The 27,830-nt window shown below is 35.3% G+C and overlaps 1 protein-coding gene across 1 annotated transcript in view; it reads left to right on the top strand.

Moving 5' to 3' along the window:
* The first annotated feature begins 1,455 nt into the window (after positions 1–1,455).
* LOC107595448 (extended synaptotagmin-1-like) overlaps positions 1,456–27,830 on the top strand; it is a 33,705-nt gene continuing 7,330 nt past the window's right edge. Inside the window, exons 1-48 of the mRNA XM_016285851.1 lie at positions 1,456–1,959; positions 2,350–2,484; positions 3,804–3,877; positions 4,211–4,283; positions 4,393–4,482; positions 5,192–5,247; positions 5,383–5,503; positions 6,212–6,379; positions 6,598–6,680; positions 7,008–7,056; positions 7,862–7,951; positions 8,176–8,271; positions 11,231–11,302; positions 11,386–11,472; positions 11,630–11,779; positions 12,187–12,303; positions 12,440–12,616; positions 13,942–14,027; positions 14,112–14,160; positions 14,247–14,336; positions 14,420–14,515; positions 14,794–14,865; positions 14,960–15,046; positions 15,155–15,301; positions 17,191–17,294; positions 17,721–17,883; positions 17,974–18,150; positions 18,223–18,305; positions 18,771–18,819; positions 18,936–19,025; positions 19,549–19,644; positions 19,728–19,799; positions 19,889–19,975; positions 20,453–20,599; positions 20,799–20,965; positions 21,059–21,194; positions 22,808–22,908; positions 23,023–23,140; positions 23,232–23,363; positions 23,759–23,850; positions 24,670–24,718; positions 24,805–24,894; positions 24,982–25,077; positions 25,600–25,671; positions 25,792–25,878; positions 26,736–26,882; positions 26,993–27,132; positions 27,241–27,372. Coding sequence (XP_016141337.1) covers positions 1,813–1,959; positions 2,350–2,484; positions 3,804–3,877; positions 4,211–4,283; positions 4,393–4,482; positions 5,192–5,247; positions 5,383–5,503; positions 6,212–6,379; positions 6,598–6,680; positions 7,008–7,056; positions 7,862–7,951; positions 8,176–8,271; positions 11,231–11,302; positions 11,386–11,472; positions 11,630–11,779; positions 12,187–12,303; positions 12,440–12,616; positions 13,942–14,027; positions 14,112–14,160; positions 14,247–14,336; positions 14,420–14,515; positions 14,794–14,865; positions 14,960–15,046; positions 15,155–15,301; positions 17,191–17,294; positions 17,721–17,883; positions 17,974–18,150; positions 18,223–18,305; positions 18,771–18,819; positions 18,936–19,025; positions 19,549–19,644; positions 19,728–19,799; positions 19,889–19,975; positions 20,453–20,599; positions 20,799–20,965; positions 21,059–21,194; positions 22,808–22,908; positions 23,023–23,140; positions 23,232–23,363; positions 23,759–23,850; positions 24,670–24,718; positions 24,805–24,894; positions 24,982–25,077; positions 25,600–25,671; positions 25,792–25,878; positions 26,736–26,882; positions 26,993–27,132; positions 27,241–27,372 — 5,039 coding nt within the window. The 5' untranslated portion in view covers positions 1,456–1,812. The remainder of the gene's footprint in view (positions 1,960–2,349; positions 2,485–3,803; positions 3,878–4,210; positions 4,284–4,392; positions 4,483–5,191; positions 5,248–5,382; positions 5,504–6,211; positions 6,380–6,597; positions 6,681–7,007; positions 7,057–7,861; positions 7,952–8,175; positions 8,272–11,230; positions 11,303–11,385; positions 11,473–11,629; positions 11,780–12,186; positions 12,304–12,439; positions 12,617–13,941; positions 14,028–14,111; positions 14,161–14,246; positions 14,337–14,419; positions 14,516–14,793; positions 14,866–14,959; positions 15,047–15,154; positions 15,302–17,190; positions 17,295–17,720; positions 17,884–17,973; positions 18,151–18,222; positions 18,306–18,770; positions 18,820–18,935; positions 19,026–19,548; positions 19,645–19,727; positions 19,800–19,888; positions 19,976–20,452; positions 20,600–20,798; positions 20,966–21,058; positions 21,195–22,807; positions 22,909–23,022; positions 23,141–23,231; positions 23,364–23,758; positions 23,851–24,669; positions 24,719–24,804; positions 24,895–24,981; positions 25,078–25,599; positions 25,672–25,791; positions 25,879–26,735; positions 26,883–26,992; positions 27,133–27,240; positions 27,373–27,830) is intronic.

Genomic DNA, 27,830 nt, shown 5'->3' with positions numbered 1-27,830 from the left:
ACAAAGCTCATCGTTCTGAAAAAGCAAGGTGTGCTGTGATTGGCCAGCTATCCAGTGTGTTGTGATTGGCCGAATACCTCAAGCGTGTGATGGAAATGTTACGCCCCTTACCACATTGTGACGATGCCCTGTCAGGCCGGAGCGATGGTTTAAAAACATGAAAACCCATTATAAACGAGGCATTCGTTGCATCCAGTGGGGACATAATTATGGATTATAAAGACTTGTACTGTCTTTTTACGCGTTGCGTTGCCATGTCTGCATTTGTGATCGGAGAAATGACAAACAACAAGCCCTACTCTACTCTGGCGATCCACAGCGAAGTTGTTGTATTTCCTCAGCGACCAGCACAGATCAGCTCCAAGCATGACGAAGCGGATATCACAGCGTCTTCACAACATGGCGGCGGCAACAACAATACTACAGCGAGAATAAAAGTTACGCCTTCTTTCTTTGCGTGAACATTTGGGCGGTGTTATGCAAATCTTCCCACATAGTGACGTAGACATGTGGGGGCGTGTTAGAACCAGCCGTTTTCGGTAGGCGTGGTTAACCCTTAACTTTTATAAAGAATATCTCTTTGGATTTGAGACTTTAGTCTTTGCAACTTTACAGATCTTCTTTATGCACCAAGAGCTTGTAACACTCCAAAGAAAAAGGAAAACTTGAAATCGCATCATATGACCCCTTTAAAATCATTACTAGCCAGTTTTGACTAGTAAAATTTCATTTCAAAGAGTAATAACAATTTAATAGATCTGTAATATAGTTTAAGCTATCAGAAAATGGTTTGCGATCATGACTATAGCTAATGCATTCAGGATATGTTGCATACCATTTCTTGTCAAAAAGTGGAATTTATTTCAGAATTTGGAGCTAACTGTAATTGGATGAACAAAGAATCAAAAAGATCCCATTAGATAAATTGAAAGTAATTTTTGTCTTTTTTTATTTAAACTAGCCTGCATTAGATATGTTCACCTGTAATTACGACTAGTCAAAATTGCATTATAGATATCTTAAACGTAAACTATCACTAGGCAAATATGCATTCCAGATATCTTATTTTTAGTTTTGGCTAGTCACAACTGACTTGTTTGATTCATTAGGAAAGGTTTTACTATTATGATGGATGATTGATTAGCATTTCTTTAGGATTTGTTTTTAAGCAAGTGATTTTAACTAGTCAAAATGTAATCAGATACATAAACTGTAAAAGATAACTTCAATCATTATTTCATTAGATATCTTATATGCAAATGAATACATAATGAAACATTCCAGATACCTTGCATTAGATTTGACTAGTCAAACATGAAGAAAACTAGCTATTATCATTCCATTATTCTGTATTTGGTCACTAGAACTAGTCAGAACTGACTCGTGAGATGTAAAGCTAGAAGCTTTAAAGGAAGAAATTGCCTACTGCAGCTTCCAACAAAGTTTTCGCCCCTTTTTACACAACTGCGTCGTTTTTCTGTGGGCGTGGATCTGCCTAAATAACGGTGCGGGCCACACTTCAGGGTTTTCAGACAGAGACACTGCAAGAAGGAAAAACAGCGTCATGCCAGAAGGGTAAAAGCGGCGAAGGGGGTCGTTTTCGCTTTCTCGGGTTGACTTATTGATCCGCAGTGATCGGGCACATCTTCATCTGCAGTCTTTCCCTGCAACGTTAGTCCATGCACGAAGAAAACTCTCGACTTTAATTAAGTCACAGCAGATGTTGAATTTGAGGTGCGAATCGCTGCGCGCGATCGCTTTGTAATCGTATCACGACTTTGGACAAATTTGCGTACAAACTAACAGACCACAATGTCGCACGTTGATTCAGGGCCGAAAAATGACTCGGACTCGGAAAAGAAGTGTGAACCAGCCCAGGACACTTCATCAGGAGAAATGGACGTCCCTAAAACTAAACTCTTTGATGCCAAGGCAATCTTATGGACTTTTGGCAAATGTCTCACTACTTCATGACAACTGTGAGGGGGGTGAATTTTTTTATAACTCAACTTCAATTTCTGCATAATTAAGGGCGTGGCCACTTGAGTGACATGTGGATTGCCGCTGCTGTCACCACCGTCGAGATAGGTGGGCGTGGTTTCACCAACCAGCTCCCGCCTCTCTGCCCATTTTTGATTATCCGGGAAAGACGCGCTGCCACGATGGCTCCGCCCACTTTGAGCTTCAAAAACGCTCTTCGGAAACCTACAGCTGACGTCACGGACACTACGTCCATGTTTTTATACAGTCTATGTATAAACATTCCATGAACGATGTATAATAAAAAAAACAAAAAACTGACATGCTCTGACATAAAATATGACACTGCCTTCCTGTCTGTTTTTCAAGGTTATCCAGCAGGCCTGGCCGTATATTGGTCAGTATTTGGAGAAGCTGCTGATGGAAACCATTGCTCCATCCATCCGTGGCTCCAGCAGTCATCTGCAGACACTCAGCTTCACGAAGGTCGACTTTGGTGGCAAGGTCATACATGCACACTCACTCGCTCACTGCTACACAAGTAATAATATTCCAGTGCAACATTCTCACACATCTCAATCCACCACAGTGCAAGAGATCAAAGCCACTGAAACATGTCAGAACAAGCATTCTTGTTCTTGAATCTTGTTCAAATAAATGCTCTTGAGGATGTTATCAGCCTCATGGCAAACTTCCTTTGATGTTAAAAGGATTATAATTATAAGACGGTGAAATTGTATATTTTGCTGCAGTATATTTTGTTCATTAACATAGCTAACAGAATTATGATGTTTTAAAATAGCTGATGAAAAGTTATTCATGAAACCATCAACATTTAAAATAAAAAAAGTACATCATTTGAAAATAAAGTCAATCAAAATAAAACACTGCATGTCATATGACTATTAAACAAGATCAGAGAACCTTAAACATGGAAATGTGTTGTTGAATTATTAAAATATGAATTCTCAGGTGCTTCAAGTAAATATTTTAGGTCTAATGTTTGGGAATCCCTGTAGTTAAAGTGCCCCTATTATGGATTTTTGAAAATTACATTTCATGCAGTGTGTAACACAGCTCTAAGTGAATGAAAACATCCTGCAAAGTTTTAAATCTGAAAGTGCACCGTGTAAAAAGTTATTGTCTCTCAAAAGAAAGAGTCGACTCTGAATCATTGAAACGAGTCGTTTTTTAAACGAATCCCAAGCCGTTTCATGTTGATGTCAACATGAAACATTAGCATATTGCCCGCCCACTTGTTGGTCAGAATGAAAACGCAAATTCATTCTTTGCCACTAGGTGCCGCTTTTGGAGCGGTAAAAATAGCGGTAACGCTGTACACAAAGCAGCACTGCGCTCACAAACACTGCTTTATCAGGCATTACAGACATGATGAAATTAAACTGAGACCAATTGATCAATCACCGCAGATTAGCGTCACGCAAAAAAAGGGTTTGGAAAAATGAATCATTGAGCGAATCGTTTGGGAGTCGTTGAGCAAGTAAGGTAAAAATAAATGCATATTATAAGAAAATGAAAGAGTTTTTTGACCTTGCATGCATGTCAACCTGTTGTTGGGGACTCCCAAAACCAAAATATGAACCTTTCATTACCCATAATAGGGGCACTTTAAGAAATTAAAAGTTAAAATATTTAACTTAAAATCATAGGTGGCAGGTAAATATTTTAGGGCGAATGGATTTTGGAATACCGGAACTATTCTAATCCATAAAGAAACAACTGATTGATAAATTTTGCTTGATATTACAGTATTGCCTGCACATTTTTACATTTTTATTTTAGAACTTTCTTTCATTTTACAGCCGATGAAGGTGGTTGGAGTGAAGGCCCATACAGAAAATGAGAAAGGTCAAATTCTGCTTGACGTTTACATCAGGTGACGCATACAGCTTTACATCTACATTTGAGATCCTCTGCATAAATGAGGTCCTGTAATAATGAGTGAATTGTCTATTGTCTCTCAGGGAGTGATTCAAAACTCTTGTGTACTTGATATCGTGTCTGTATTTCACAAGCTGACAAAACAAGACTGTCAAACAGCTGCCAACTCAAATTTGTTTATTCAGAGCAAAAATGAGAGTACATCCTATTGAAAGCCTCAATTTCAGTTCATTTTTAGTTTAGGGTTTAGTTGGCTGGGACCAATTCAGCAGAATTGTTAAGGTCATTGAAGTCAATCGAAAGTTTCCTCTCTGCTGTCTTTTCCCAGTTACGTGGGGGATGTTGAGATAAACGTGGAGGTGAAGAGGTATTTCTGCAAGGCTGGTGTGAAGGGAATACAGGTGAGATTCTGCATTTGTGACAGTGGATTTGTTGCACAGTCCCAATAAATAAATAAATGAGTTTCATTTTTATTAAGAGAGTTTATTTCATTTTCGTTTGTTCTCTCAGCTTCATGGAATGATGCGTGTGATTTTGGAGCCGCTGATCGGTAATGTCCCAATCGTGGGCGCTGTGACCATGTTCTTCATTCAAAGACCTGTAAGTTCTATAAGGGTTCTTCAGTGGTTCTATGGCTGTATATGCTTCTTGAGTTGACTAGATGGTTCTTTGGATATTAAAATGTTGTTGCATGACATTATGGGTTTTTCAAATATAGTAGTATGGGGTTTCCCAAACTTGGGTATGTAAACGGTAAAATTACAATAAATAATACATTTTTCAAATAAACACGATTAAAACAATCGCTAAAAAGATTTTTTTTGTTTACCTACTTGTCAATTGTCATGTGACCATTTACCAACATCAGAGTACCATAAATATGCAAATGTGTTGTTTAAAATCTCAGGTGGTACTTCAAGTAAATATTTTATGTTTGGGAACGATTTTACTCTTTATTTTACAATATGTGCATTTACGTGTACTTGAAATATACTTCAAAAAGTACTGGGTAATATAAGGTAACCGCATGGGTTAAGGTTAGGCTTTGAGGCAGGTTCTGGTTTAATACCTAGTTATTTCCCAGTTAATTACTAAAATAAGTACATAGTATGTGCATGCAGAACAGGACTGTAAAAAGTGCTACCCAGTTTTATATAACATTTTTTTTTTTTAGCTTTACAAGTTTCTTCTGGGTTCTTCTTTCTTTAAGCAATTCTGGAACCTTTTAAGTGTTTATTATTTCATTAGTACTCAAGTCAGAATGTTAGTTTTGTTAGAATCATGTAATCTTCTCCTTTGCCTTTGTTAGAAACTGACCATTAACTGGACCGGTTTGACCAACCTGCTGGACATTCCAGGACTCAAGTGAGTTACAGTCATTACAGATACACAATAAGATGTTATTCGGTTCAGTACACTCACTGTCCTGAGCTGCCTCCTTTTTGGTGAGTTTCTCTCTGAATCTATTTCACACCTTCTATCTCTGATTCTGTTTCTCAGTGTGATGTCAGATACTATGATCATGGACGCGATTGCGTCATTCCTGGTTCTGCCCAATCGTCTCACTGTTCCTCTAGTGGCAGACCTACATGTGGCACAGCTGCGGTGCCCTTTACCCAGGGTAACACACACACAGACACAGACACACACACACAAACACACACACAGGTTTGTTTTTGTGAAACGTGGGGACATCCCATAGGCGTAATGGTTTTTATACACCACCCCTACCCCTAAACCTACCCCTTACAGGAAACTTTGTGCTATTTCAGATTTTCAATACACTCCATTCTGTGTGATTTATAAGCGTTTTGAAAAGTGGGGACATGGGGTAATATCCTGAAAAGTCACCTTCTCCTTGTAATACCTATGTTATACCCTTGTCATTATACTAATTTATGTCCTCATTTGTCACAAAAAACGCGCGCACACACACACACACACACACACACACACATACAGACAGACAGACCTTTACAAATGACCATATACACATTAGAATCAACATTAAAGCAACAACACTCAAATACATAATACTTTGGTTTTTGCAATTGAAATGTAAACTAGTGTTCAATAGTTTGGGCCCACCAAGTCTGCATTTATTTTTTCAAATATAGTAAAAACAGTAATATTGTTTAAGATTATTACAATTTAAAATCACCTTATTTGAATATATATTTAATGTAATTTAGTAATGGTAAAGCATCATTACTCCAGTCTTCAGTGTCACTTGATTCTTCAGAAATCATTCTAATATGCTGATTTGATGTTAAAAATGAAAACATTTCTCTGCCCTGCAGTCTCATTCTGTGCATCTTTCTTTATGAAGGGAGTTGTGCGCATTCACTTGGTGGAGGCTGATGGCCTGGCTTCGAAGGATAACAGTGTGATGGCGGGTATGTCTGACCCGTATGCCGTGCTCAGAGTCGGCCCGCAAACCTTCAAATCCCGCCATCTGGACAACACGCTCAGTCCCAAATGGGATGAAATGTATGAGGTGCGTGTTAAAATGACACCACATTATAATAAGAACAAAAAAGCAGTAAGATTTGATATCAATGTATGATGTAAATGTGATGAACATCTTATTCTCATGTGTATCTGTGTCTTTCAGCTCAAATGTAGAACCATTTACGCCACATTTTGTCTTTGATTACTCATGCTGTTACTGTAGGTGTGTGTTTGGTGTTTCATGCATGCGTGTGTGTCTGTCAGGTCATCGTTCATGAGGTGCCTGGTCAGGAGCTAGAGGTGGAAGTGTTTGATAAAGATCCTGATCATGATGATTTCCTGGGCAGGTACCATGTCACTGTCTATCCGTCTCTCATTTATTCTTTAAAAGGGGTCATATCTTACTTTTTGTTCGCCCTGAAGTTCACGTGTAATGTTAGTCAAGGTTTGTTGCAGCTAAAAACTTTTTCATTCCAAAAGTTTCTGAAAAATGCATCATGATATGACCTCTTTTGTATAGATCTGTTCCAGATTTTCATTTTCTAAACATTAATTCGTAATGTCCTATAACTATAAACGATCATTACCATAAACTCACCTTTGTTTTTAGCTGTTTGCTGATCTCACACTATTCTCATCTTTGCATTGCTTCTCTTTATTTCACTTGTGCGCAGAACAAAGTTAGACTTGGGGATTGTGAAGAAATCTCAAATAGTGGATGAGGTGAGAAAGTTTATTAATATTCCAGTGCACTGTTTTCTCCTGTGTGTGGTTTGGTTTGCAAGTCCATGCATATCTTTCACCACATGATGTGAATTTTATATTAATGAACCAATCTGTTACAAACCACTAAAATCATAACCCATGTTTTGTATATTGCCGTTATTATCGTTTATGAATATGATTATGACATGGATGAATGCTTGATTCTGATTGGCCCATTATGGCATTCTCCAGTCAAATATTTTAATGATGAGGAACTTTTATTTACTGATTTTTATAACTCTTGCAGTGTTATCAGTAACTAAAACTAAAACTTTTCGGTAATTGGTATAAAGCTGAAATAAAATAAACCTTATAAAACTTGAACATTTTGCCTTGAAATAAAGTTAAAGCTGAAGTATTAAAATTACAAAAAGTAAAACTGGAAAAAAAAAAGAAATATAAAAATGACAAAAGCACGTAACACGATTACAAAAACTTTAATTAAAATAAAAACTGAAAATAAAAAAGCTAATTAAAATTATTAATGAATACTATAATAGTACATAAATAATACAAAATTAACACTGATCTCATACCACTCTATGCTCTCTTTTCTTACATAATAAAACATTTTTAGCTGAAAGTAAGATTTATTTGTTTATTTGGTAAGTCGCTGTGTAACGTGTTCATTATTGCAAAATAAATCCTGACAAGGTTGTGAGTCTTTTGCAATTACGACCAGCTTATTTATTGAACATTGATGTCTTTTTTCACAATATCAGTCATAAGTTTGTTGTAGTCTGTATTAATGTCTCCTTCTTAGTGGTTCACGTTGAAGGACACCCCTACAGGACGGGTTCATCTCAGACTGGAGTGGCTAACGCTAGAAACCGACACAGAGCGACTGGAAGAGGTCTTGCAACACTGCACATACACAGAACACAGGGGGTTTTGTTGGAAATGGGTGTGCTCTGTTCAACACACATGCAAACAGTGTGTTCGTCTACTCCACCCGTTATCCAATCCCAGGAAACCTCAAATGTGTTTAGAGATTGAAAGCTTGAAATACAAACAGAATTTCTTGCAGTTGGTTTGCTCCTCCCTACATTGCCCTCATTTTTTTTCTCTCCCGCTCAGGTTCTGAAGAGAAATGAAAGTGTGGTGAGTAAAACAGCAAAGCCGCCCTCAGCAGCCATCTTGGCAGTGTATCTGGACAAGGCTGAGGCACTTCCTGTGAGTAATACTCTCACATCCTCTTCCTGCTGCACTCTCTGTTCTAACGCACACACCACACACACATATTGTCCCCACAGACAGGTGTGTTAAATCTGGCTAAAACCTGCTTTTGTGGACATCTGGGCATGTCATTGATTGGAAAAATTATTCATAAATAAAAATATTGTGCTTTTAACATTTTAAAATGGTAAAAGTAAAAATTAGCTTTAAATAAAATAAAATAATGATGTTTTTATATTTAGCTTTATATGACAACAACGGAAGTTTAAGGCTGCGTATATTTGATCAAAAATGCAGTAAAAAGAGTAACATTATGAAATATTTTTACAATTTCAAATGACAATTTTCTATTTTAGTTTACTTTAATATGTAATTTATTCCTGTGACGCAAAGCTGAATTTTCAGCATAATTTCTCCAGTCTTCAGTGTCACATTATTCTTCAGAAATCGTTCGAATATGTTGATTTGATGGTCAAGAAACATTTCTAATTATCAACGCTGAAAACAGTTCAAATGAAACCATGATGAATAGAAATCTCAAAAGAACAGAAATGAAAATTGTAACATTATGAAATATTTTTACAATTTCAAATGACAATTTTCTATTTTAGTTTACTTTAATATGTAATTTATTCCTGTGACGCAAAGCTGAATTTTCAGCATAATTTCTCCAGTCTTCAGTGTCACATTATTCTTTCAGAAATCGTTTGAATATGTTGATTTGATGGTCAAGAAACATTTCTAATTATCAACACTGAAAACAGTTCAAATGAAACCATGATGAATAGAAATCTCAAAAGAACAGAAATGAAATTGTAACATTATAAATGTCACTTTTGATCAACTGATTGTGTCCTTGCCAAATAAAATATGAATTTCTTTAAAAAGAAAAAGAAATCAAGCCCTAAACCTTTGAACGGTTGTGTATGTGGGTCTGATTTTCTCGCCTTTGTACCTGAAAAGGAAGTGAAATCTGAACTTACTCTACTTTGTGGACAAGCCAACAGTCCCTTTAAGGAAAATTGCTTAATAAACATACTAAATAATGTCTCAATGAATGTCTGAAAATTTTTCTGTGAGGGTTAAATGTAGAGTTAGGGTCTAGAAAGCATAATTAGTGCAGTATAACAAACAATAGAAGTCAAAGGAAAGCCCCACCATGATGGTAAAAGCAAACGTCCATGTGTGTGTGTGTGTGTGTGTGTGTCTGTCTGTGTGTGTGTGTGTGTGAATGCCTCTGGTTACCCACAACCTGCCATTTCCCTTTTACGTTTGGCAGCAGACCGGCAGACGCCCAACTCTGAAACAGAGTAAAAGGAGGACTGCAGCCATGTCTACAGAAACTATTAAGTGTAACTCTAGATTATATAACTTCACTTATTCGGCTTATTTCACTTTGTGAAAGCACTTGCACTGTTTCCCGCATCCAGAATATTTTACCAGAAGTGCAAGGGCAAAAGAGGTTACTTAGAGGAACACACTGATACTTAAAACACTTGAAAAAAGTACGCGCTTGCATCGAGTGAACATCCCAAAGCGCTCAAGCTTACAGTGCTGTGGTCTGGAGGATTTCAAATGAATGTTCTGGCTTCATTGTGTGTTCGGTTTTTCTGTTGTATGATGTCAGTGATCACAGATAATAATTTAGACTCGTTCCTGGGTTCTCAAGCAAAAATTGTGTTTGCAGTAATCCACTCATTGTATAATGAAAGTCTATGGGGATTTACTCTGTGAGAAAAGTAAAAAGCTCCACCTGAAATCATGTGCTGTCAGTATATGTACTGCATTTGACAAAGAAGTTAATTCTTGACCACCAATAAAGTGCATTTTATCATGTATGCATTCATGGTATCAATATAATAGTGTCAAAATATATCGTATTTCATGATTACTGGATATTTACATATGCTGCTCATTTGGCATACCGCTTTTCTCATGATGTTCAGATGAAAGTGTACAGTATTTCGAGTATGTAACATAATATTTAAACGTTCAAAAGTTTGACGTAAGATTTAAAAAAAAGAAATGAATAATTTTATGCAACAAAGATGCATTAAGTTGTTCAAATATGACAGTAAAGCCAGTTACAAGGTAAGAACAGATTTCTGTTCAGCAAATAATCCTGATTCCTCAAAAATACAAAGCAGCGCAACGGTTTTCATCATTGATAATAATAAGAAATGTTTCTTGAGCAGCAAATCAGCATATTAGAATGATTTCTGAAGGATCATGTGACACTGAAGACTGGAGTAATGATGCTGAAAATTCAGCTTTGATCACAGGAATAAATGACATTTTAACATATATTCAAATAGAAGACGGTTATTTGAAATTGTAAAAATATTCTACAATATTACTGGCTTTACTGTATTTTTGATTAAATAAATGCAGCCTTGGTGAGCATAAGAGAGTTCTTTCAAAAACATTAAAAATATTACCGACACTGAACTTGGTGTATAGAATCACTTACTAACTGTATTTGTGCTCTTCAGGCAGTTCCTTTGACCTCGTGATTCTCATTTGCTCTGACATGCACTGTGAGTTGTAAGGTCTTATATAGACAGGTGTGTGGCTTTGCTAATCAAGTCCAATCAGTATAATCACACACAGCTGGACTCAAATGAAGGTGTAGAACCATCTCCAGGATGATCAGAAGAAATGGACAGCACCTGCGTTAAATATATGAGTGTCACAGCAAAGGGTCTGAATACTTAGGACCATGTGATATTTCAGTTTTTCTTTTTTAATAAATCTGCAAAAATGTCAACAATTCTGTGTTTTTCTGTCAATATGGGGTGCTCTGTGTACATTAATGAGGGAAAAAAATGAACTTAAATGATTTTAGCAAATGGATGCAATATAACAAAGAGTGAAAAATTTAAGGGGGTCTGAATACTTTCCGTACCCAATGTATATGAATGAGTTAAAGTTTGTACCTGTTTCTTCTGATTTCCAGATGAAGAAAGGCAATAAGGATCCCAATCCGATCGTTCAAATCGGAGTGCAAGATGTTACTCGTGACAGCCGGGTAAAACGCACACCTACTATCCGTCCCAAATAATCTTTCCCATGTGACCCGCTCTTCTCGCTCACTTATTTCCCTTCCTCCAGATTTGCTGGAATACGGTGAACCCCCAGTGGGAGGATGCTTTCACTTTCTTCATCAGAGATCCAAGCAAGCAGGACATTAACGTACAGGTATCCTAACATCATCTGCCTGGTTTTCTAACCGTCTTCTGACCTGTTTACAATCCGACGGCTCTAAATACTGTTCAAATAAATATTCGAATACTGACCGTGTTTGTCTCCAAATGTGAATTTTGCTAGTTCTTAGTACATTTTCCATCTCTTTCAGGTGAAGGATAATGACCGTGTTCAGGTTTTGGGAAGTCTGTCCGTTCCTGTTTCCCGTCTTCTCTCTTGTCAAGATCTGAATTTGGATGAGTGGTTCAATCTGGAGAATTCTGGTCCAAAGAGCCGCATCCACATCAACACAGTGCTCAGGGTAAATTCATCTGACACACGATACGCAAGCTTGAGTACACAATATATCACACACACGCGTTTGTATCAAAGCTGAATTTTCAGCTTCATTACTCTTCAGTGTCTCATGATCCTTCAGAAACTATTCTAATATGCAGCTCAAGAAACATGTTGTGCTGCTTCATATTTTTGTGGAAACCATAATACACTTTTCAGGATTTTTTTGATGAATAGAAAATTTAAAAGAACAGCATTTGAAATTGAAATCATTTTGAACATTCTAAAAGTCACTTTTAATCAATTGAACGCATCTTTGCTGAATAAAAGTATTAATTTATTTTTTAAAAACTGCTTAAACAGTAGTGTACAGATTTCAAATCTATTATATTTGGAAAGACTCTCATTCGGTGTTGATGTCATTTCCTGCAGGTGCTCTGGTTGAATGAAGCCGCTGCAGCTGCCTCTCTCCTCTCCAGTGACCCTCTTTCAAAGAGTTCTGCCTCTCGTCCACAGAAGACGACGCCCCATCCCAGCTTCGCCACTGAGGTGTGCAGATCCATTAGTCAGCACTATCAATATCTCTGTGCTATTAATAATGTATCGCATTAGCCATACGAGTACTGAAATCAACATCCAGTCGATCATAACCAACCCTAAAATCATCTGTCCTTTGTTCCTGTAGGGGATGCTGCGTATCCACCTCGTGGAGGGTCAAAATCTGGTCGCGAAGGACAATCTTATGGGTGGGATGGTGAAGGGCAAGAGTGACCCGTATGTCAAGATCCAAGTCGGAGGTGAAACCTTTAAAAGTCAAGTGATCAAGGAGAACCTCAACCCCGTCTGGAACGAGATGTATGAGGTGGGACTGCTGGGAAATACATTTAGAAATCAACTCTAGGCACTATGGCTTTGTCTGGAATGGCATGCTGCCATACTACTCATGCAATTTATGCCGTTTTTAGTATGTACGTATATTTTATATTTTCTTTAGCCATGCAGCCATTTGCTAAAAAAATGCTGTATACAATCAAAGTCATTTTCATAAAAAACTTGAATCACAAATATAAAAGAACCGTATTTATTTCCAAAATGATAACTGGATATGACATATTGAATTAAATAGGCATAATATATTTATGTTTATTTGTTTTAAAAACATGGTGAAGGGCAAGAGTGACCCGTATGTCAAGATCCAAGTCGGAGGTGAAACCTTTAAAAGTCAAGTGATCAAGGAGAACCTCAACCCCGTCTGGAACGAGATGTATGAGGTGGGACTGCTGGGAAATACATTTAGAAATCAACTCTAGGCACTATGGCTTTGTCTGGAATGGCATGCTGCCATACTACTCATGCAATTTATGCCGTTTTTAGTATGTACGTATATTTTATATTTTCTTTAGCCATGCAGTCATTTGCTAAAAAAATGCTGTATACAATCAAAGTCATTTTCATAAAAAACTTGAATCACAAATATAAAAGAACCGTATTTATTTCCAAAATGATAACTGGATATGACATATTGAATTAAATAGGCATAATATATTTATGTTTATTTGTTTTAAAAATGTAATATGGTCATGCAACAATGTTTGAAATGTGTATTTTTGCATGTTGCGTACTGTTCACAATGCAATTCAAGGGCTTTACAAGCGTAAAGAAGTGATTGACACAAAAACCAAGTATTAAAAATGATATTAAAATAGTTTTTAATTAACTCTAAAAATAACTTGCATGCCAGTGGATATATATACTGTTTACATGCTATTTAAAATAATTAAAACCTTTATTAAAAAAATAAAATAAATAAATAAATAGTAGTCCGTATACAGTATATACTGCAAATTATGTCCTATGCAAATGTTCAAATATATATATATATATAATAAAAATAATGCTATATATATAATAATACTATATATATTTATAATACTATATTTATCTAAATAATAATACTATATATATATAAATGTAAAAAAATATATAATATAAAAAATAATTGTTAATGTCTATAATTACATACAGTTTATATGCTATTTTTTATAAAAAAATATTAGTCTGTATACAAATTGCTTGCTATGCAAGTGGACTTTTTACTTATTTAAGCTGCAGAATCTTTACCAAATGATTGTTTGACAGCATGGCAAAGTCATTTGAACTTTTTTATTTCCCATTGATATTTTTAAGGTGGTTTTGACGCAGCTTCCTGGTCAGGAGTTGACCTTGGAAGTTTTTGATAGGGACATGGACATGAAAGATGACTTTATGGGCAGGTATGAGGGCTGCTGTCAATATAATCCATAAGAATTCTAAATTTTGTTTTCGCATTATTTAGGGATGTATTATTTTTCTTTTAGGCTGAAGATGAATCTGAGTGATATAATTAGCTCCGAATACATTAACGAAGTGAGTATATGTGCATTTGTAGTAATACGTCTAAAAATAAGCTGCATTAATATACTGATTCATATGCTTTTGTGACTGTGTGTCAGTGGTTTACTCTGAGCGATGTTAAGCGTGGCCGTGTTCATCTCGCTCTGGAATGGCTGCCCACTGTAACACAACCAGAGAAACTCCAGCAGGTGAGCAGAACTGTCTCTCGTCCTCGTTCACTGTCTGTCTGTGTTGACAATGCATTGATAAAACAAACTGATTTATTCTTCAGGTGTTGCAGTACCAGTCAAAGAGCTCGTACCTGAATAAGACAGTGCCGACTGCCGCTCTCTTGTTTGTGTATGTGGAGCGCGCGCATGAGCTTCCTGTGAGTGATATCTCTTTAACATCTCAGTTGTTGAGAGCAAATGGAGATCTTGTAATCTTGCATGGTTCTCCTCGATCGCATAACTGTGCTTAGATTTGCCAAGATACAGTGTGCAATCAGAAGACAGAGATCTCAATATGAAGTCAAACATTTCTCAAATGATCTTAGGGCTGCTATTTTTGATATATAAATGATTGTTTATTTAGCAAAGATGCATTGAATTAAATTGATTAAAAGTATCAGTAAATCAGTCAATCTTAATGTCTCTGTGTGTTTAGTTGAAGAAGAGTGGAAAGGAGCCTAAAGTTGGTGCTGAGCTGGTTTTGAGAGGAACTTCTCATAGAACCACGGTAAGAAACTGTTTTTGCTCTTGAATTGATTATTGATTAATGATGTGTGGACACAGTTGACTTTCCTTTTCTTTACTGACACTGTGTGATGTAGGTCTCTGACCGCACCAGCTCTCCCCAATGGGACGAGGCATTTCACTTCCTGGTTCGAGATCCATTGAATGAAGACCTTGTTGTGAAGGTAAGAGAATGCAAACAGCACATTTTGACGTTATACGACTGTAGTGTTTGGCTTGCAACGCACCTTACCACCTGACTTTAACCTTTCTACCTCACTTTTTCTCGTCAGTTGTCCCACAATTGGGACTTGTCTCTGGGATCTGTGGTGATTCCCATCAAAGAGCTTCTCTCTGAAGCAGATCTGATGCTGGATCAGTGGCTCGATCTGGATGGAGCGTCACCCCAGAGTCAGATTCTGCTCAGAGCTCAGCTGAAGGTAAAACACACACACATTCTGTGATTTTAAAGTTTAAAAAAAAAGTCTCTTCTGCTTACCATTAATCTGATCAGAAATACAGTAAAAACAGTAATATTGTGAAATATTATTACAATTTAAAATAATGGTTTTCTATTTTAATATATTCTAAAATGTCATTTATTTCTGTGATGCAAAGCTTAATTTTCAGCTGCCATTATTCTTACTCATTACTCTCCGTTGCTGCCTAATTTTAGTTTTTTTGGAAACCACGATGCATTTATTTTCCATTTTAAATTTTTTATTTGTTTTTGATGAATAGAAAGTTCAAAAGAACAGCATTTATTTTAAAACATTTAAAACATTAGAAACATCTTTACTCTCACTTGTAAGAAACTGTTTTTGCTCTTGAATTGATTATTGATTAATGATGTGTGGACACAGTTGACTTTCCTTTTCTTTACTGACACTGTGTGATGTAGGTCTCTGACCGCACCAGCTCTCCCCAATGGGACGAGGCATTTCACTTCCTGGTTCGAGATCCATTGAATGAAGACCTTGTTGTGAAGGTAAGAGAATGCAAACAGCACATTTTGACGTTATACGACTGTAGTGTTTGGCTTGCAACGCACCTTACCACCTGACTTTAACCTTTCTACCTCACTTTTTCTCGTCAGTTGTCCCACAATTGGGACTTGTCTCTGGGATCTGTGGTGATTCCCATCAAAGAGCTTCTCTCTGAAGCAGATCTGATGCTGGATCAGTGGCTCGATCTGGATGGAGCGTCACCCCAGAGTCAGATTCTGCTCAGAGCTCAGCTGAAGGTAAAACACACACACATTCTGTGATTTTAAAGTTTAAAAAAAAAGTCTCTTCTGCTTACCATTAATCTGATCAGAAATACAGTAAAAACAGTAATATTGTGAAATATTATTACAATTTAAAATAATGGTTTTCTATTTTAATATATTCTAAAATGTAATTTATTTCTGTGATGCAAAGCTTAATTTTCAGCTGCCATTATTCTTACTCATTACTCTCCATTGCTGCCTAATTTTAGTTTTTTTGGAAACCACGATGCATTTATTTTCCATTTTTAATTTTTTATTTGTTTTTGATGAATAGAAAGTTCAAAAGAACAGCATTTATTTTAAAACATTTAAAACATTAGAAACATCTTTACTCTCACTTTTGATCAATGTAATGCATGAATTCCTGAATAAAAGTATTAATTTCTTTTACGGGGTTTCTGCCGGTCTTAAAAAGTCTTAATTCACCCTTCCACAATTTAAGGTTTTAAAAAGGCCTTACATTCATACAGTCATGCATTGCAAAAATTGAATATCTTCTTCTATCTTCTATATTTTTGCATTCCAATACAAATATCTAAACATACTTAAATCAAGACACATAAGATGCAAAAAAAAGGTAATCGTTTTCTGAGAAACTGAACTAAATTAAGTGAGTTTCTGCTTAAAACAAGAACAAATATCTGTCAATGTGGTATTAAAAATGTCCGTTTCAATTAAATTTTTCTGAGCAGTTTGGCAGATATTCTTGTTTTAATCATAACCATTTTGTTGAGTTTCACAAAAAACAAGACGACTTATGTCACGTTGCTTCTCATGTAAATGCATCTTGATTTAAGAATTATTCATTAAAATTACTTTAAAATATATTAAGTGCATTTTCTTTACTTGATCTTAAAAAAGTTTTTTTTTTTAATCTGTTTTCAAAACAAAAATCTAACTGACTACTAACTAAGAGCAGCCTGTGCATTCTGCAAAATATCATTTAAAAATGAGTTTTCAAATAGAAAACAATACAGTTTGATCAGTAGTGCTTGATGTTGGCTTGAACTGTGCCTTTGAAGTGTTTTGTACTTGATGTGGTGTTATCTTATGTCGTAGATTCTTTGCCCTAAAGAGACGGAGAGCTCTGAAGACCATGAGGAGCCCAAACATCCTGAAGCGTCCAGCTTTAGAAGAAAACCAGAGGAGGAATTAGTGCAGGAGTGAGAGGAGGAGAATTTCAAATCATAGAGCCCTCAAACATTTCTTTATTGATCATATTTAATAAACAGTGCCTTAAACTGAAGTTCCAAATTAAAATAAATAGATCTACAGAACTGACAACTGATATTTCATTCGTTATTTCTCTTAAAAATTGATGATGAAATCCATGGACTGTTAATAGTAATAATTAATAATAATTGTTACCGTAAACATATGTATTTAAGTAAGTGTGGTTGTTTATTGATTATAGTTGACTGTTAAGTGTGTTTATGGATATTTCTTGATTGATGTTTAAGAGAAACAATGTTTCCTGTTCATATCGTTGCATTTTATGTAACTTCTGTGGCCACATAAGAGCGAAAAGACAATAAACGTACTTTGACTTTGACGTGTGTGTGTGTCTGTGATTGTTTGGGGGTTTTTAGGTCTAGTATTAAGGAGGTCCCACCATCTCCTGTCAGCAGGACTTCCTCTGTGTCAGTCCCAGAAGAGGAGGAAGTCCCTGAGGTCACAGAGGTCCCAGAAGTTTCCAGTTCAGATGACCTTCGACCCTTGCACACCAGCCCTGACCCCAGCTTTGGTGCCGAGGTGAGGAATGTTCAGATGGATGGTGGACTGTTAATATGGCTTATAAATGCAAACATACCAACACAGTGGGGTGATTTGATGTTTTTTTAGGGCGTGCTCCGCCTCCACCTGCTGGAAGCTGAAGATCTGGTAGCGAAGGACAAGATGATGGGAGGGATGGTGAAGGGTAAGAGCGACCCGTATGTTAAGATCCATATCGGAGACAAAATCTTTAAGAGTCATGTGATCAAGGAGAACCTCAACCCCGTCTGGAACGAGATGTATGAGGTGGGTTTAGGTCCTCAGAGGTTTAGTTGATGTTAAAAATGGTTTTAAAAATAATATCAATGCTTTTTCCAGCTGGTTCTGACCTCCAGGTCTACCTCTGATGTCCTTCTGGAGGTTTTCGACAAGGATATGGACAAAGACGACTTTTTAGGGAGGTATGTGGCAGCGTTGTTATTGCTAACTAAAACTAAAACTATAAAAAAAATCTTTGTGTTCATTGAAATAAAGCTGAAATTAAATATAAATATTAGATGAGAAGTTTAAACAAAAATTAGAAATGTTGCTTTAATAAATTTTGCCTAAAATCACTTAATAAAAAATATATATATATATATATAACACATATATAAATAATATATAAAATATATTTAATATAACTAAATAAAAATAAAATAAACACACACACACATTTATGTGTCCGTGTTTTATATAATAAGTATATACAGTATAAGTAATGAAAATGTTAACTAAAATTAAAAGATCAAATTAACATAAAAAAATGGAAATATAAATATAAAAGCTAATTTATTACCATTTATTACTGCTGTGTTGTATGTTTGATGTGATGCTGGTCCATGTCATGTAATGCATGTTTGCATATGAATTTTGCTCGGCCACAGGCTGAAGATCAGCTTACAGGAGATCATTCAGTCTCAGCTGACTGACGAAGTGAGTGATTCATCACTAATATCTTTCCTCATTCTCTTCAGTGTTCTAATTTTGAGCAATTTAAACATTGAATTTTCGTTTTGCAAATTTCATTGTGTTTTCTTTCTCTGTGTCAGTGGTTTTCTCTGAATGACGTCAAACATGGCCGGGTTCACATGATTCTGGAGTGGCTGCCCACAGTCACACAACCTGACAGACTACAACAGGTCATTATTAAATCTGACAAATTATGTTATATTATATTATATTATGCAGACTTATGAATGATTTATGTTTTTGAGTTTTAAAAGTAGTTTGGTCTGTATGCAATCCATCTAGATGATCAGAGTAAAGTGTTTTATTTGGTGATTTAATTTTTTTAATTAAATTATGTAATTTAAAAAATGTTGATTTTTATATATTTATATCATTTCATTTGCTAGTTTTGTAGTTTGCTTTTTTCAGTTTTACTTGTCAAGTGAGACTCGTGCTGTATGTATACACTGTGTCAAGATTATAGCTTACCTTTCAGTAAAAATAATGAATGCATTAGCCAGTTTGTATTAATGAATAATACATTTAATTACTCATTTTGCATGTAAGATGTTAGATTTGTTCGATTTTGATGTCATGATTTGAAAACTATTATTTTAATGCGTTTATTATTTATTTCTTAGTATGTTTAATGTGAATGTATTTTCTACAGTTTATTTTGGTGTTAGTTCTCTTTTCTTGGTTTCTTCACGTCAGGCTCTGCAGTTACAGTCAGAGCATTCGTACCAGAACAAATCTGTGCCGTCAGCTGCTCTGTTCTTCATTCTCTTGGAGAGAGCTCACGACCTGCCGGTGCGTCTCTTATACGCATCATCCCACACTAATACAGTTATGCTATATTAGATGGAACTGTCTTAATACTGTCTTGTGTGCAGCTGAAGAAGAGTGGAAAGGAGCCCAAAGCTGCTGCAGAGCTGGTGTTAGGTGACATTTCCCATAAAACCAAGGTAGGCATTTGTGCCTTTAGTAAAGAATCAGTTTAGTGTCCATTTCTGACCCTTAATAAAAGCTACCTTCTTTGCTGGTCTTTTTAAAGGTGTGTGAGCGCTCCACGTCTCCTGAGTGGAGAGAAGCGTTTCACTTCCTGCTTCATAAGCCTACAGAGGAGATTCTTATTATAAAGGTAAAATAGATGGAGTTTTGATATTTAGGTAGTTGACATGATATAATCCATCTAAAACTGTTTTTAATGATCCTTTTAGAATTATTATGCTTGATGCTTTTATTATACATTACATCGATTATTTATAATATGTATAATAATTAATTGTCTCATTATTAGTATTATTTTATGTAATTTGTATACCACATATTGAGAGACTATACTAAATATTTGTACTTTTAATATATTATTATCTAATTATGTGTATTATTTATAATGATATTATTAAACATATTATTTGTCACACTGCTGGACCATTTAGTAACTGGCGACTAGTTACAGGACCTTTCCCATGTACATTAATATAAATTTTAACTTGACTTTTCAATATTGATATAGTCCATGGACACATTATGCATCAAAACCCCTTATACATGTCATAATAAATATTCATAATGGATCTGATCTTTGTTCATCTTTTCTCTCGTTTCCTCGTAGCTTTCAAGTGCCTTTGACCAGCCCTTAGGCTCAGTGGTTCTACCAATCAGAGAGCTGCTTTCAAAACCAGATCTACTGATGGACCAGTGGTTGAGTCTGGATGGAGCAGGTCCTGACACTCAGATTCTGCTGAGGGCACAACTTAAGGTCAAACAATGATTCTTATTGCTGTTTCTAAACTGTAATACAATTAACTTACTAACTGCCTTTTTCAAATTGTCATTTCAGTTCTTAAAATAAATATATATATTGTATATGGATCTCTCGCAGTTAGCTTCATGTTGGCGTGTCAAGTTGAGACCAGAAGACATTTGTAAATGTCTAAATTACACTTGTTTAATATCAGATTTTGGCCTCAAGTTTGGATACAAGTGTCCTTCATCATAAAAAGCCTGTTGTTGAAGAAGAGCATTCAGTGGGGGAAGAGCAGGAAGAAAAAGCTCCAGTCACTGTTGAACACTCACAAGCTGCAGTCAGTAAAGAGTCTGAGAAGAAAACGCTGCCAACAAAAGGGTTCGATTGTTTTGTTTTGATTACTGATTTCTTAAAAGTCATTTTGCTTCATTTGGAGAACTAAACCAGACTGCTTGTGTTTGTGATGAACAGGGTCAGTGAACTGGCAGCCTCTACTTTAGCAATTCCTGCTGTATCACTGCCTGAAGAACATCAGAAACAAACAGACGCCCATGATATAGATGACCATCACACGCCATCTGTACCCAAAACACAGCCTGCCACTGAGGTTAGTGTGTGTGTGTGTATAAAGCATCATTTACTTAAAGATTTTATTTTAATTCATTATTAATTTATTTGATATAATATTTGATTTTAAATTAATTAAAATCAATAATTATTTTAATCATAATCTCATTATTTCCATTTTAATTTATTTAATGATATTATAAATTATTCAACTTTTTATTTATTCAATTAATTTAATTATTTGACTTTTATTTAATTAACATTTTTGGTCCCACTTTATATTAGGTGGCCTTAACTACTATGTACTTACATTTAAATTAATCATTTAATTCAATGCACTTATTGCGTTCATACATGTTTTTACATTTACTTATATTTTTAAAAATACCTGCATGCAAATACATCTGTAACTAATTTATAATTACACTGTTGACCCATCCCTTACACCCTAACCCACCCATAAACCTACCCATACCACCAAACCTGTCCCTAACCTTACCCGTATCCTCAATAGCAGCAAAACTGTTTTGCAATACAATATGAACACAATAAGTACATTGTACTTATTTTTTGATGTAAGTACGTAGTAAAGGCCACCTAATATAAAGTGGGACCAAATTTTTTATTTAAACAGTATTTCAGATCCATTATATATTACATTAAACATTAAACTTTTTACTTAAATGATTAAATATGGTAAAAAAACATTAGTTTTGTTGAAAATGAATGGTGACCATATTTTTTATTTCATTTTCTTTATTGATTTTACTTTTGTTAATTTAGTGTAATTGAAGCACTCTTATTACACTCTCTCTTATTAATTTTAATTATTTAAATTTTTTGTTTTTATTGTAGTTTTTTAGTAATTTTGAAATACATCTGTAACTAATTTATAATTACACTGTTGACCCATCCCTTACACCCTAACCCACCCATAAACCTACCCATACCACCAAACCTGTCCCTAACCTTACCCGTATCCTCAATAGCAGCAAAACTGTTTTGCAATACAATATGAACACAATAAGTACATTGTACTTATTTTTTGATGTAAGTACGTAGTAAAGGCCACCTAATATAAAGTGGGACCAAATTTTTTATTTAAACAGTATTTCAGATCCATTATATATTACATTAAACATTAAACTTTTTACTTAAATGATTAAATATGGTAAAAAAAACATTAGTTTTGTTGAAAATGAATGGTGACCATATTTTTTATTTCATTTTCTTTATTGATTTTACTTTTGTTAATTTAGTGTAATTGAAGCACTCTTATTACACTCTCTCTTATTAATTTTAATTATTTAAATTTTTTGTTTTTATTGTAGTTTTTTAGTAATTTTGTAGTCTGTTTTTGTCATTGTTCTTAGTTCTTTTTTAAATATCTATATAGTTTTTATTCATTTTTATTTCAGTTTTAGTTATTTCAGCACATCAAGTACTAAATGAAAATGAAAAATGTTTTTGTCAACTACTGGAAATAAGATAAGTTTTTTATATTTTATTTTATTTCAGTTAGCATGTTTTGAGTAACAGAAAGGATTTGTATTGTTTATTTAATTGTTTTAGTTTTAGTTAGTCTTTTACTAACTTTTTAGTTTAGGTAACTTTTTGATAGCTATAATAACTCTGATTATTTAATATTTACAGAATCTCAGCAAAGTTCCTGATTCCACTCCCAGTGAGGGTGGATACATGGAACCAGTCAAAACATTTGGATCAGCCCATGAAGAGCAAAAACCAGAAGAGCTGTGCGTTAAAGATTTGATATAACCCTGATTTAGCTTTAATTAACAAAGTAATATATTAATACTCATAATAATGATGGGCCATCATAGAAAGATTGATTTCTTCATGTTAAACAGGTCTCACAAGAAGGTTTCCCCCAGTGCTCCTGCAGAGGAGTCAAAAGTCAGTAGTTCTGCAGACGTTCGACCCCAAAAGACCTGCCATGACCCCAGCTTTGGCACCAAGGTGAGAGCTGTGCGTTAAAGATTTGATATAACCCTGATTTAGCTTTAATTAACAAAGTAATATATTAATACTCATAATGATGATTGGCCATCATAGAAAGATTGATTTCTTCATGTTAAACAGGTCTCACAAGAAGGTTTCCCCCAGTGCTCCTGCAGAGGAGTCAAAAGTCAGTAGTTCTGCAGACGTTCGACCCCAAAAGACCTGCCATTACCCCAGCTTTGGCACCAAGGTGAGTCAAGTCAAGTCACCTTTATTTATACAGCGCTTTTAACAATACAGATTGTGTCAAAGCAACTTTACAGCATTAAATAGGAAAAAAGTGTGTCAATAATGCAATATTACAATAGTAAACACTAAATTTTCAGTTAAAGGCAGTTCATCATTGAGTGGTACATTTCTTGAACTTTTAGGTTCCTAGATCAGGATACCATTTTTGTGATGACTTCAGTATTCTTCTAATGTTATGATTGTTTAATGTCTGTCCCATAGGGACATTGTGTCAAAGCAACTTTACAGCATTAAATAGGAAAAAAGTGTGTCAATAATGCAAAATGACAATAGTAAGCACTCAATTTTCAGTTAAAGGCAGTTCATCATTGAGTGGTACATTTCTTGAACTTTTAGGTTCCTAGATCAGCATACCATTTTTTAGGTGTAGATGGTAAGGATGTTGGAACATGTCCTACTTGGCAGGATGACTTCAGTATTCTTCTAATGTTATGATTGTTTAATGTCTGTCCCATAGGGGGAATTTATTTGATATAATATTTGATTTTAAATTAATTAAAATCAATAATTATTTTAATCATAATCTCATTATTTCCATTTTAATTTATTTAATGATATTATAAATTATTCAACTTTTTATTTATTCAATTAATTTAATTATTTGACTTTTATTTAATTAACATTTTTGGTCCCACTTTATATTAGGTGGCCTTAACTACTATGTACTTACATTTAAATTAATCATTTAATTCAATGCACTTATTGCGTTCATACATGTTTTTACATTTACTTATATTTTTAAAAATACCTGCATGCAAATACATCTGTAACTAATTTATAATTACACTGTTGACCCATCCCTTACACCCTAACCCACCCATAAACCTACCCATACCACCAAACCTGTCCCTAACCTTACCCGTATCCTCAATAGCAGCAAAACTGTTTTGCAATACAATATGAACACAATAAGTACATTGTACTTATTTTTTGATGTAAGTACGTAGTAAAGGCCACCTAATATAAAGTGGGACCAAATTTTTTATTTAAACAGTATTTCAGATCCATTATATATTACATATTTCATATATATGATGGTAGTATTTGTTTTCAATTTATGTTGATTTAAAAAAAATTGTAAAACTTTTTTTGAAAGATGAGAAGAAAAAAAAATTTGCTGTTGAATTTGGGGTGAAATATGCACCAGATAAATCTTCTGAAATTTACTCTAAACATTAAAAAAAAAAAAACATTATTTCAGATGCATAAAATAAATGACGTTTTACTTTGTCTTCATGTGTGTTCAGGTTCAAGCTCAAACTTGGACATATCATCAGTTCCCAGTACAATGATGAAGTGAGTATCAGCATATTTGGCTCTGGTTTGTAAGATCATAACACAATCAGCACATGAACCTGTCCCCGCTGCCTTTTCTTTTCCAGTGGTTTACTCTGAATGATATAAAACACGGTCGAGTCCATTTGGTCCTGGAATGGCTTCCCACCTCAACACAGCGGGATAGATTGGATCAAGTCAGTTTTGCACGAAAGCACACAGAGTCTGTTGGTTGTTATATATATTAAATTGACATAATACTAAAACTTGTCTTTTTTTATTAGGTATTGCAGATGCAAAGCTCTCAGACCTACCAGAACAAGTCTGTGCCATCAGCAGCGTTGTTGTTTATTTACTTAGAAAGAGCTCATGATCTGCCTGTGAGTCGCTGTACTTCTACACACTATCAATATCCTATCATTTATAGCGCTTGCATTATAAAAGACAATTTCTAGTCAATACTAAATTAAGTAGAATGTTTGAATTTGTTTCCATAATGTTTCAATATTTTTAGCTATTTAAAAATACGTATTTATGTATGTATAATATTAATATGTATATATAATATCTATTACATAGTTTTTCTGTCAATATGGGGTGCTGTGTGTACATTAATGAGGGAAAAAAATTAACTTAAATGATTTTAGCAAATGGCTGCAATATAACAAAGAGTGAAAAATATAAGGGGGTCTGAATACTTTCCGTACCCACTGTATATATTTGTATTATGTATATCACTATGTATATTTATTCTACTGTATTAAGTATTTCACTGACTATAAATTATCTTTATTAACAAAATATTTACAGTATACATTATTTGAATGATTGGAAAAGTAATGAAAGTTTTTTTTTTTTTATAATAACAACCTGTCATTAATTCTTGATGGTTACATGTCTAGTTGAAGAAAAGTGGAAAGGAACCCAAAGCCGCTGCTGAACTTGTACTTGGAGAAACATCCTATAAAACCAAGGCAGGAGACTTTTTTCTATAATAGCAATCATGCAGTCTTATAAAAAGTTAAATGGTATATAATTTATTTGTAATATTTTAATTCATTTAAATGATTTTTTCTGTGCTCTCACATTTAAAGGTGTGTGATCGCTCATCTTCTCCGTACTGGAATGAAGCATTTGACTTTCTGGTTTATGACCCCAAAAAAGACATACTTGTCATTAAGGTGAGGATATTTTAGCCTGAAATGCAGTTAATACAATTTCGTGAAGATTGCATGCATTAAATGATGCACTGAATAATAATCAACAAATATTCAGCATCGGAGTATTGATCGGAGAAATGACAAACTACGAACGCTACTCTACACTGCTCAAAACTCGCGGTTGAATCGTCAGTGGCAAATTCTTTAAATATAAAATACGTACTTACAGTCTGTGAGTCAGAACAGCCGGCATTGTAGTCTACTCTACCAGGATCAGGAAACAGTCCTCCATAAAATGTGCTGCACTCATCTGAATATTTGGGTTAAACTGTTTTGGAACAGTGTTGTAAATACAACTTAACCACTGATTTCTAGTCGTGTCCATTTTTGGAAGGCCAAACAAAGTAGTTTCGCTTTCACAACGAAACACACAGCGTCTTCACGACATGGCGGCAGCGGCAACAATACTACAGTGAGAATAAAAATTACGCCGCCTTTCTTTGCGTAAACATTTGGGCGGCATTATGCAAATCTTCCCACATAGTGACGTAGACATGTGGGGGCGTGTTAGAACGAGCCGTTTTAGGTAGGCGTGGTTGACTCTTAACTTTTATAAAGAATATCTCTTTGGATTTGAGACTTTAGTCTTTGCAACTTTACAGATCTTCTTTATGCACCAAGAGCTTGTAACACTCCAAAGAGAAAAGAAAAATTGAAATCGCATCATATGACCCCTTTAAGCGAATGCTGCTGTTGCGCCCCTTGTGGCAACACTGAGAATGCAACAGTATTTGTGTTTAAACTAGAAGGCTTTCTGCATTAGATCTTAAATTATGATTATTTCAGACTCTCATTTGATTTATTGTCATTCTGAGCAGCTCTCAAGTGCCTGGGACCAACCCATGGGCTCTTTGGTTATACCAATCAGAGATCTGCTTTCAAAACCAGATCTACTGATGGACCAGTGGCTCGATCTGGATGGAGCTTCACCAAAGAGCCAGATGTTACTCAGGGCACAGCTGAAGGTTAGACAACTTGAGCTATCTGCGCTCATTTTGATGGTTGTTTTAGTCACTCGGCCATGAAATAGTATCACAATGCTGTAAATATAATCAACATTTTCTCTTCCATCCAGATCTTGGATTCAAAAATGGCTGCCTTAGTGGCCATGGGTTCAGGTCCTGTGTTGAGTAATAAGCAGGCGGCCACCACCGGTCAGATCAAAATCTCCCTTTCCTTCCAGAAGAAGCTGACAGTGATCATCCATGCGTGCAGGTCCGGTGTAATTAGAAACCCTTTCGACTCATTTCAAGTTTAGAAGTCGCCTATGTAAGTCTGAAGTTTGAGGTGAAGTGAGGACGTTCTGTGTTTGTGTGTTTTCAGGGGTCTGGTTACATCATCTAAGGACAGCTTAGACACCTGCGTCTCCCTCATTCTGCTGCCGGATAAAAGCAAGGCCACGAAAAGAAAGACGACTGTGAAGAAGAAAAATCTGAACCCTGAGTTCAATGAAAGGTTTGGAGACGTGTGTGTGTGTACAGGTTTATATATCCTGGTGGGGACTTAAACCTGACTACACACAGACTCATGGGGACTCGTGTCACGGTGGGGACCTAAATTGTGGTCCCCACGGGTACAAAAGCTTATAAATCATACAGAATTAAGTTTTTTGAAAATGTAAAAATGCAGAAAGTTTCCTGTGAGGGATAGGTTTAGGGGTAGGGTTGGTGTAGGGCAGGGATCCTCAAATCTGGCCCACGAGTTCCACTTTCCTGCAGAGTTTAGCTCTAACCCTAATCAAACACACCTGAGCATGCTAATCAATGTCTTCAGGATCATTAGAAAATCACAGGTAGCTGAGTTTGATCAGAGTTGGAGCTAAACTCTGCAACGCATTGGCCCTCCAGGGCAAGATTTGAAGAACCCTGGTGTAGGGCAATGGAATATACGGTCTGTACAGTATAAAAACCATT

Source organism: Sinocyclocheilus grahami, unplaced genomic scaffold, assembly GCF_001515645.1.
Source record: "Sinocyclocheilus grahami isolate Dianchi unplaced genomic scaffold, SAMN03320097.WGS_v1.1 scaffold202.1, whole genome shotgun sequence".
NCBI classification, from domain to species: Eukaryota; Metazoa; Chordata; class Actinopteri; order Cypriniformes; family Cyprinidae; genus Sinocyclocheilus; species Sinocyclocheilus grahami.
This window is presented reverse-complemented; position numbering and strand designations above follow the sequence as displayed.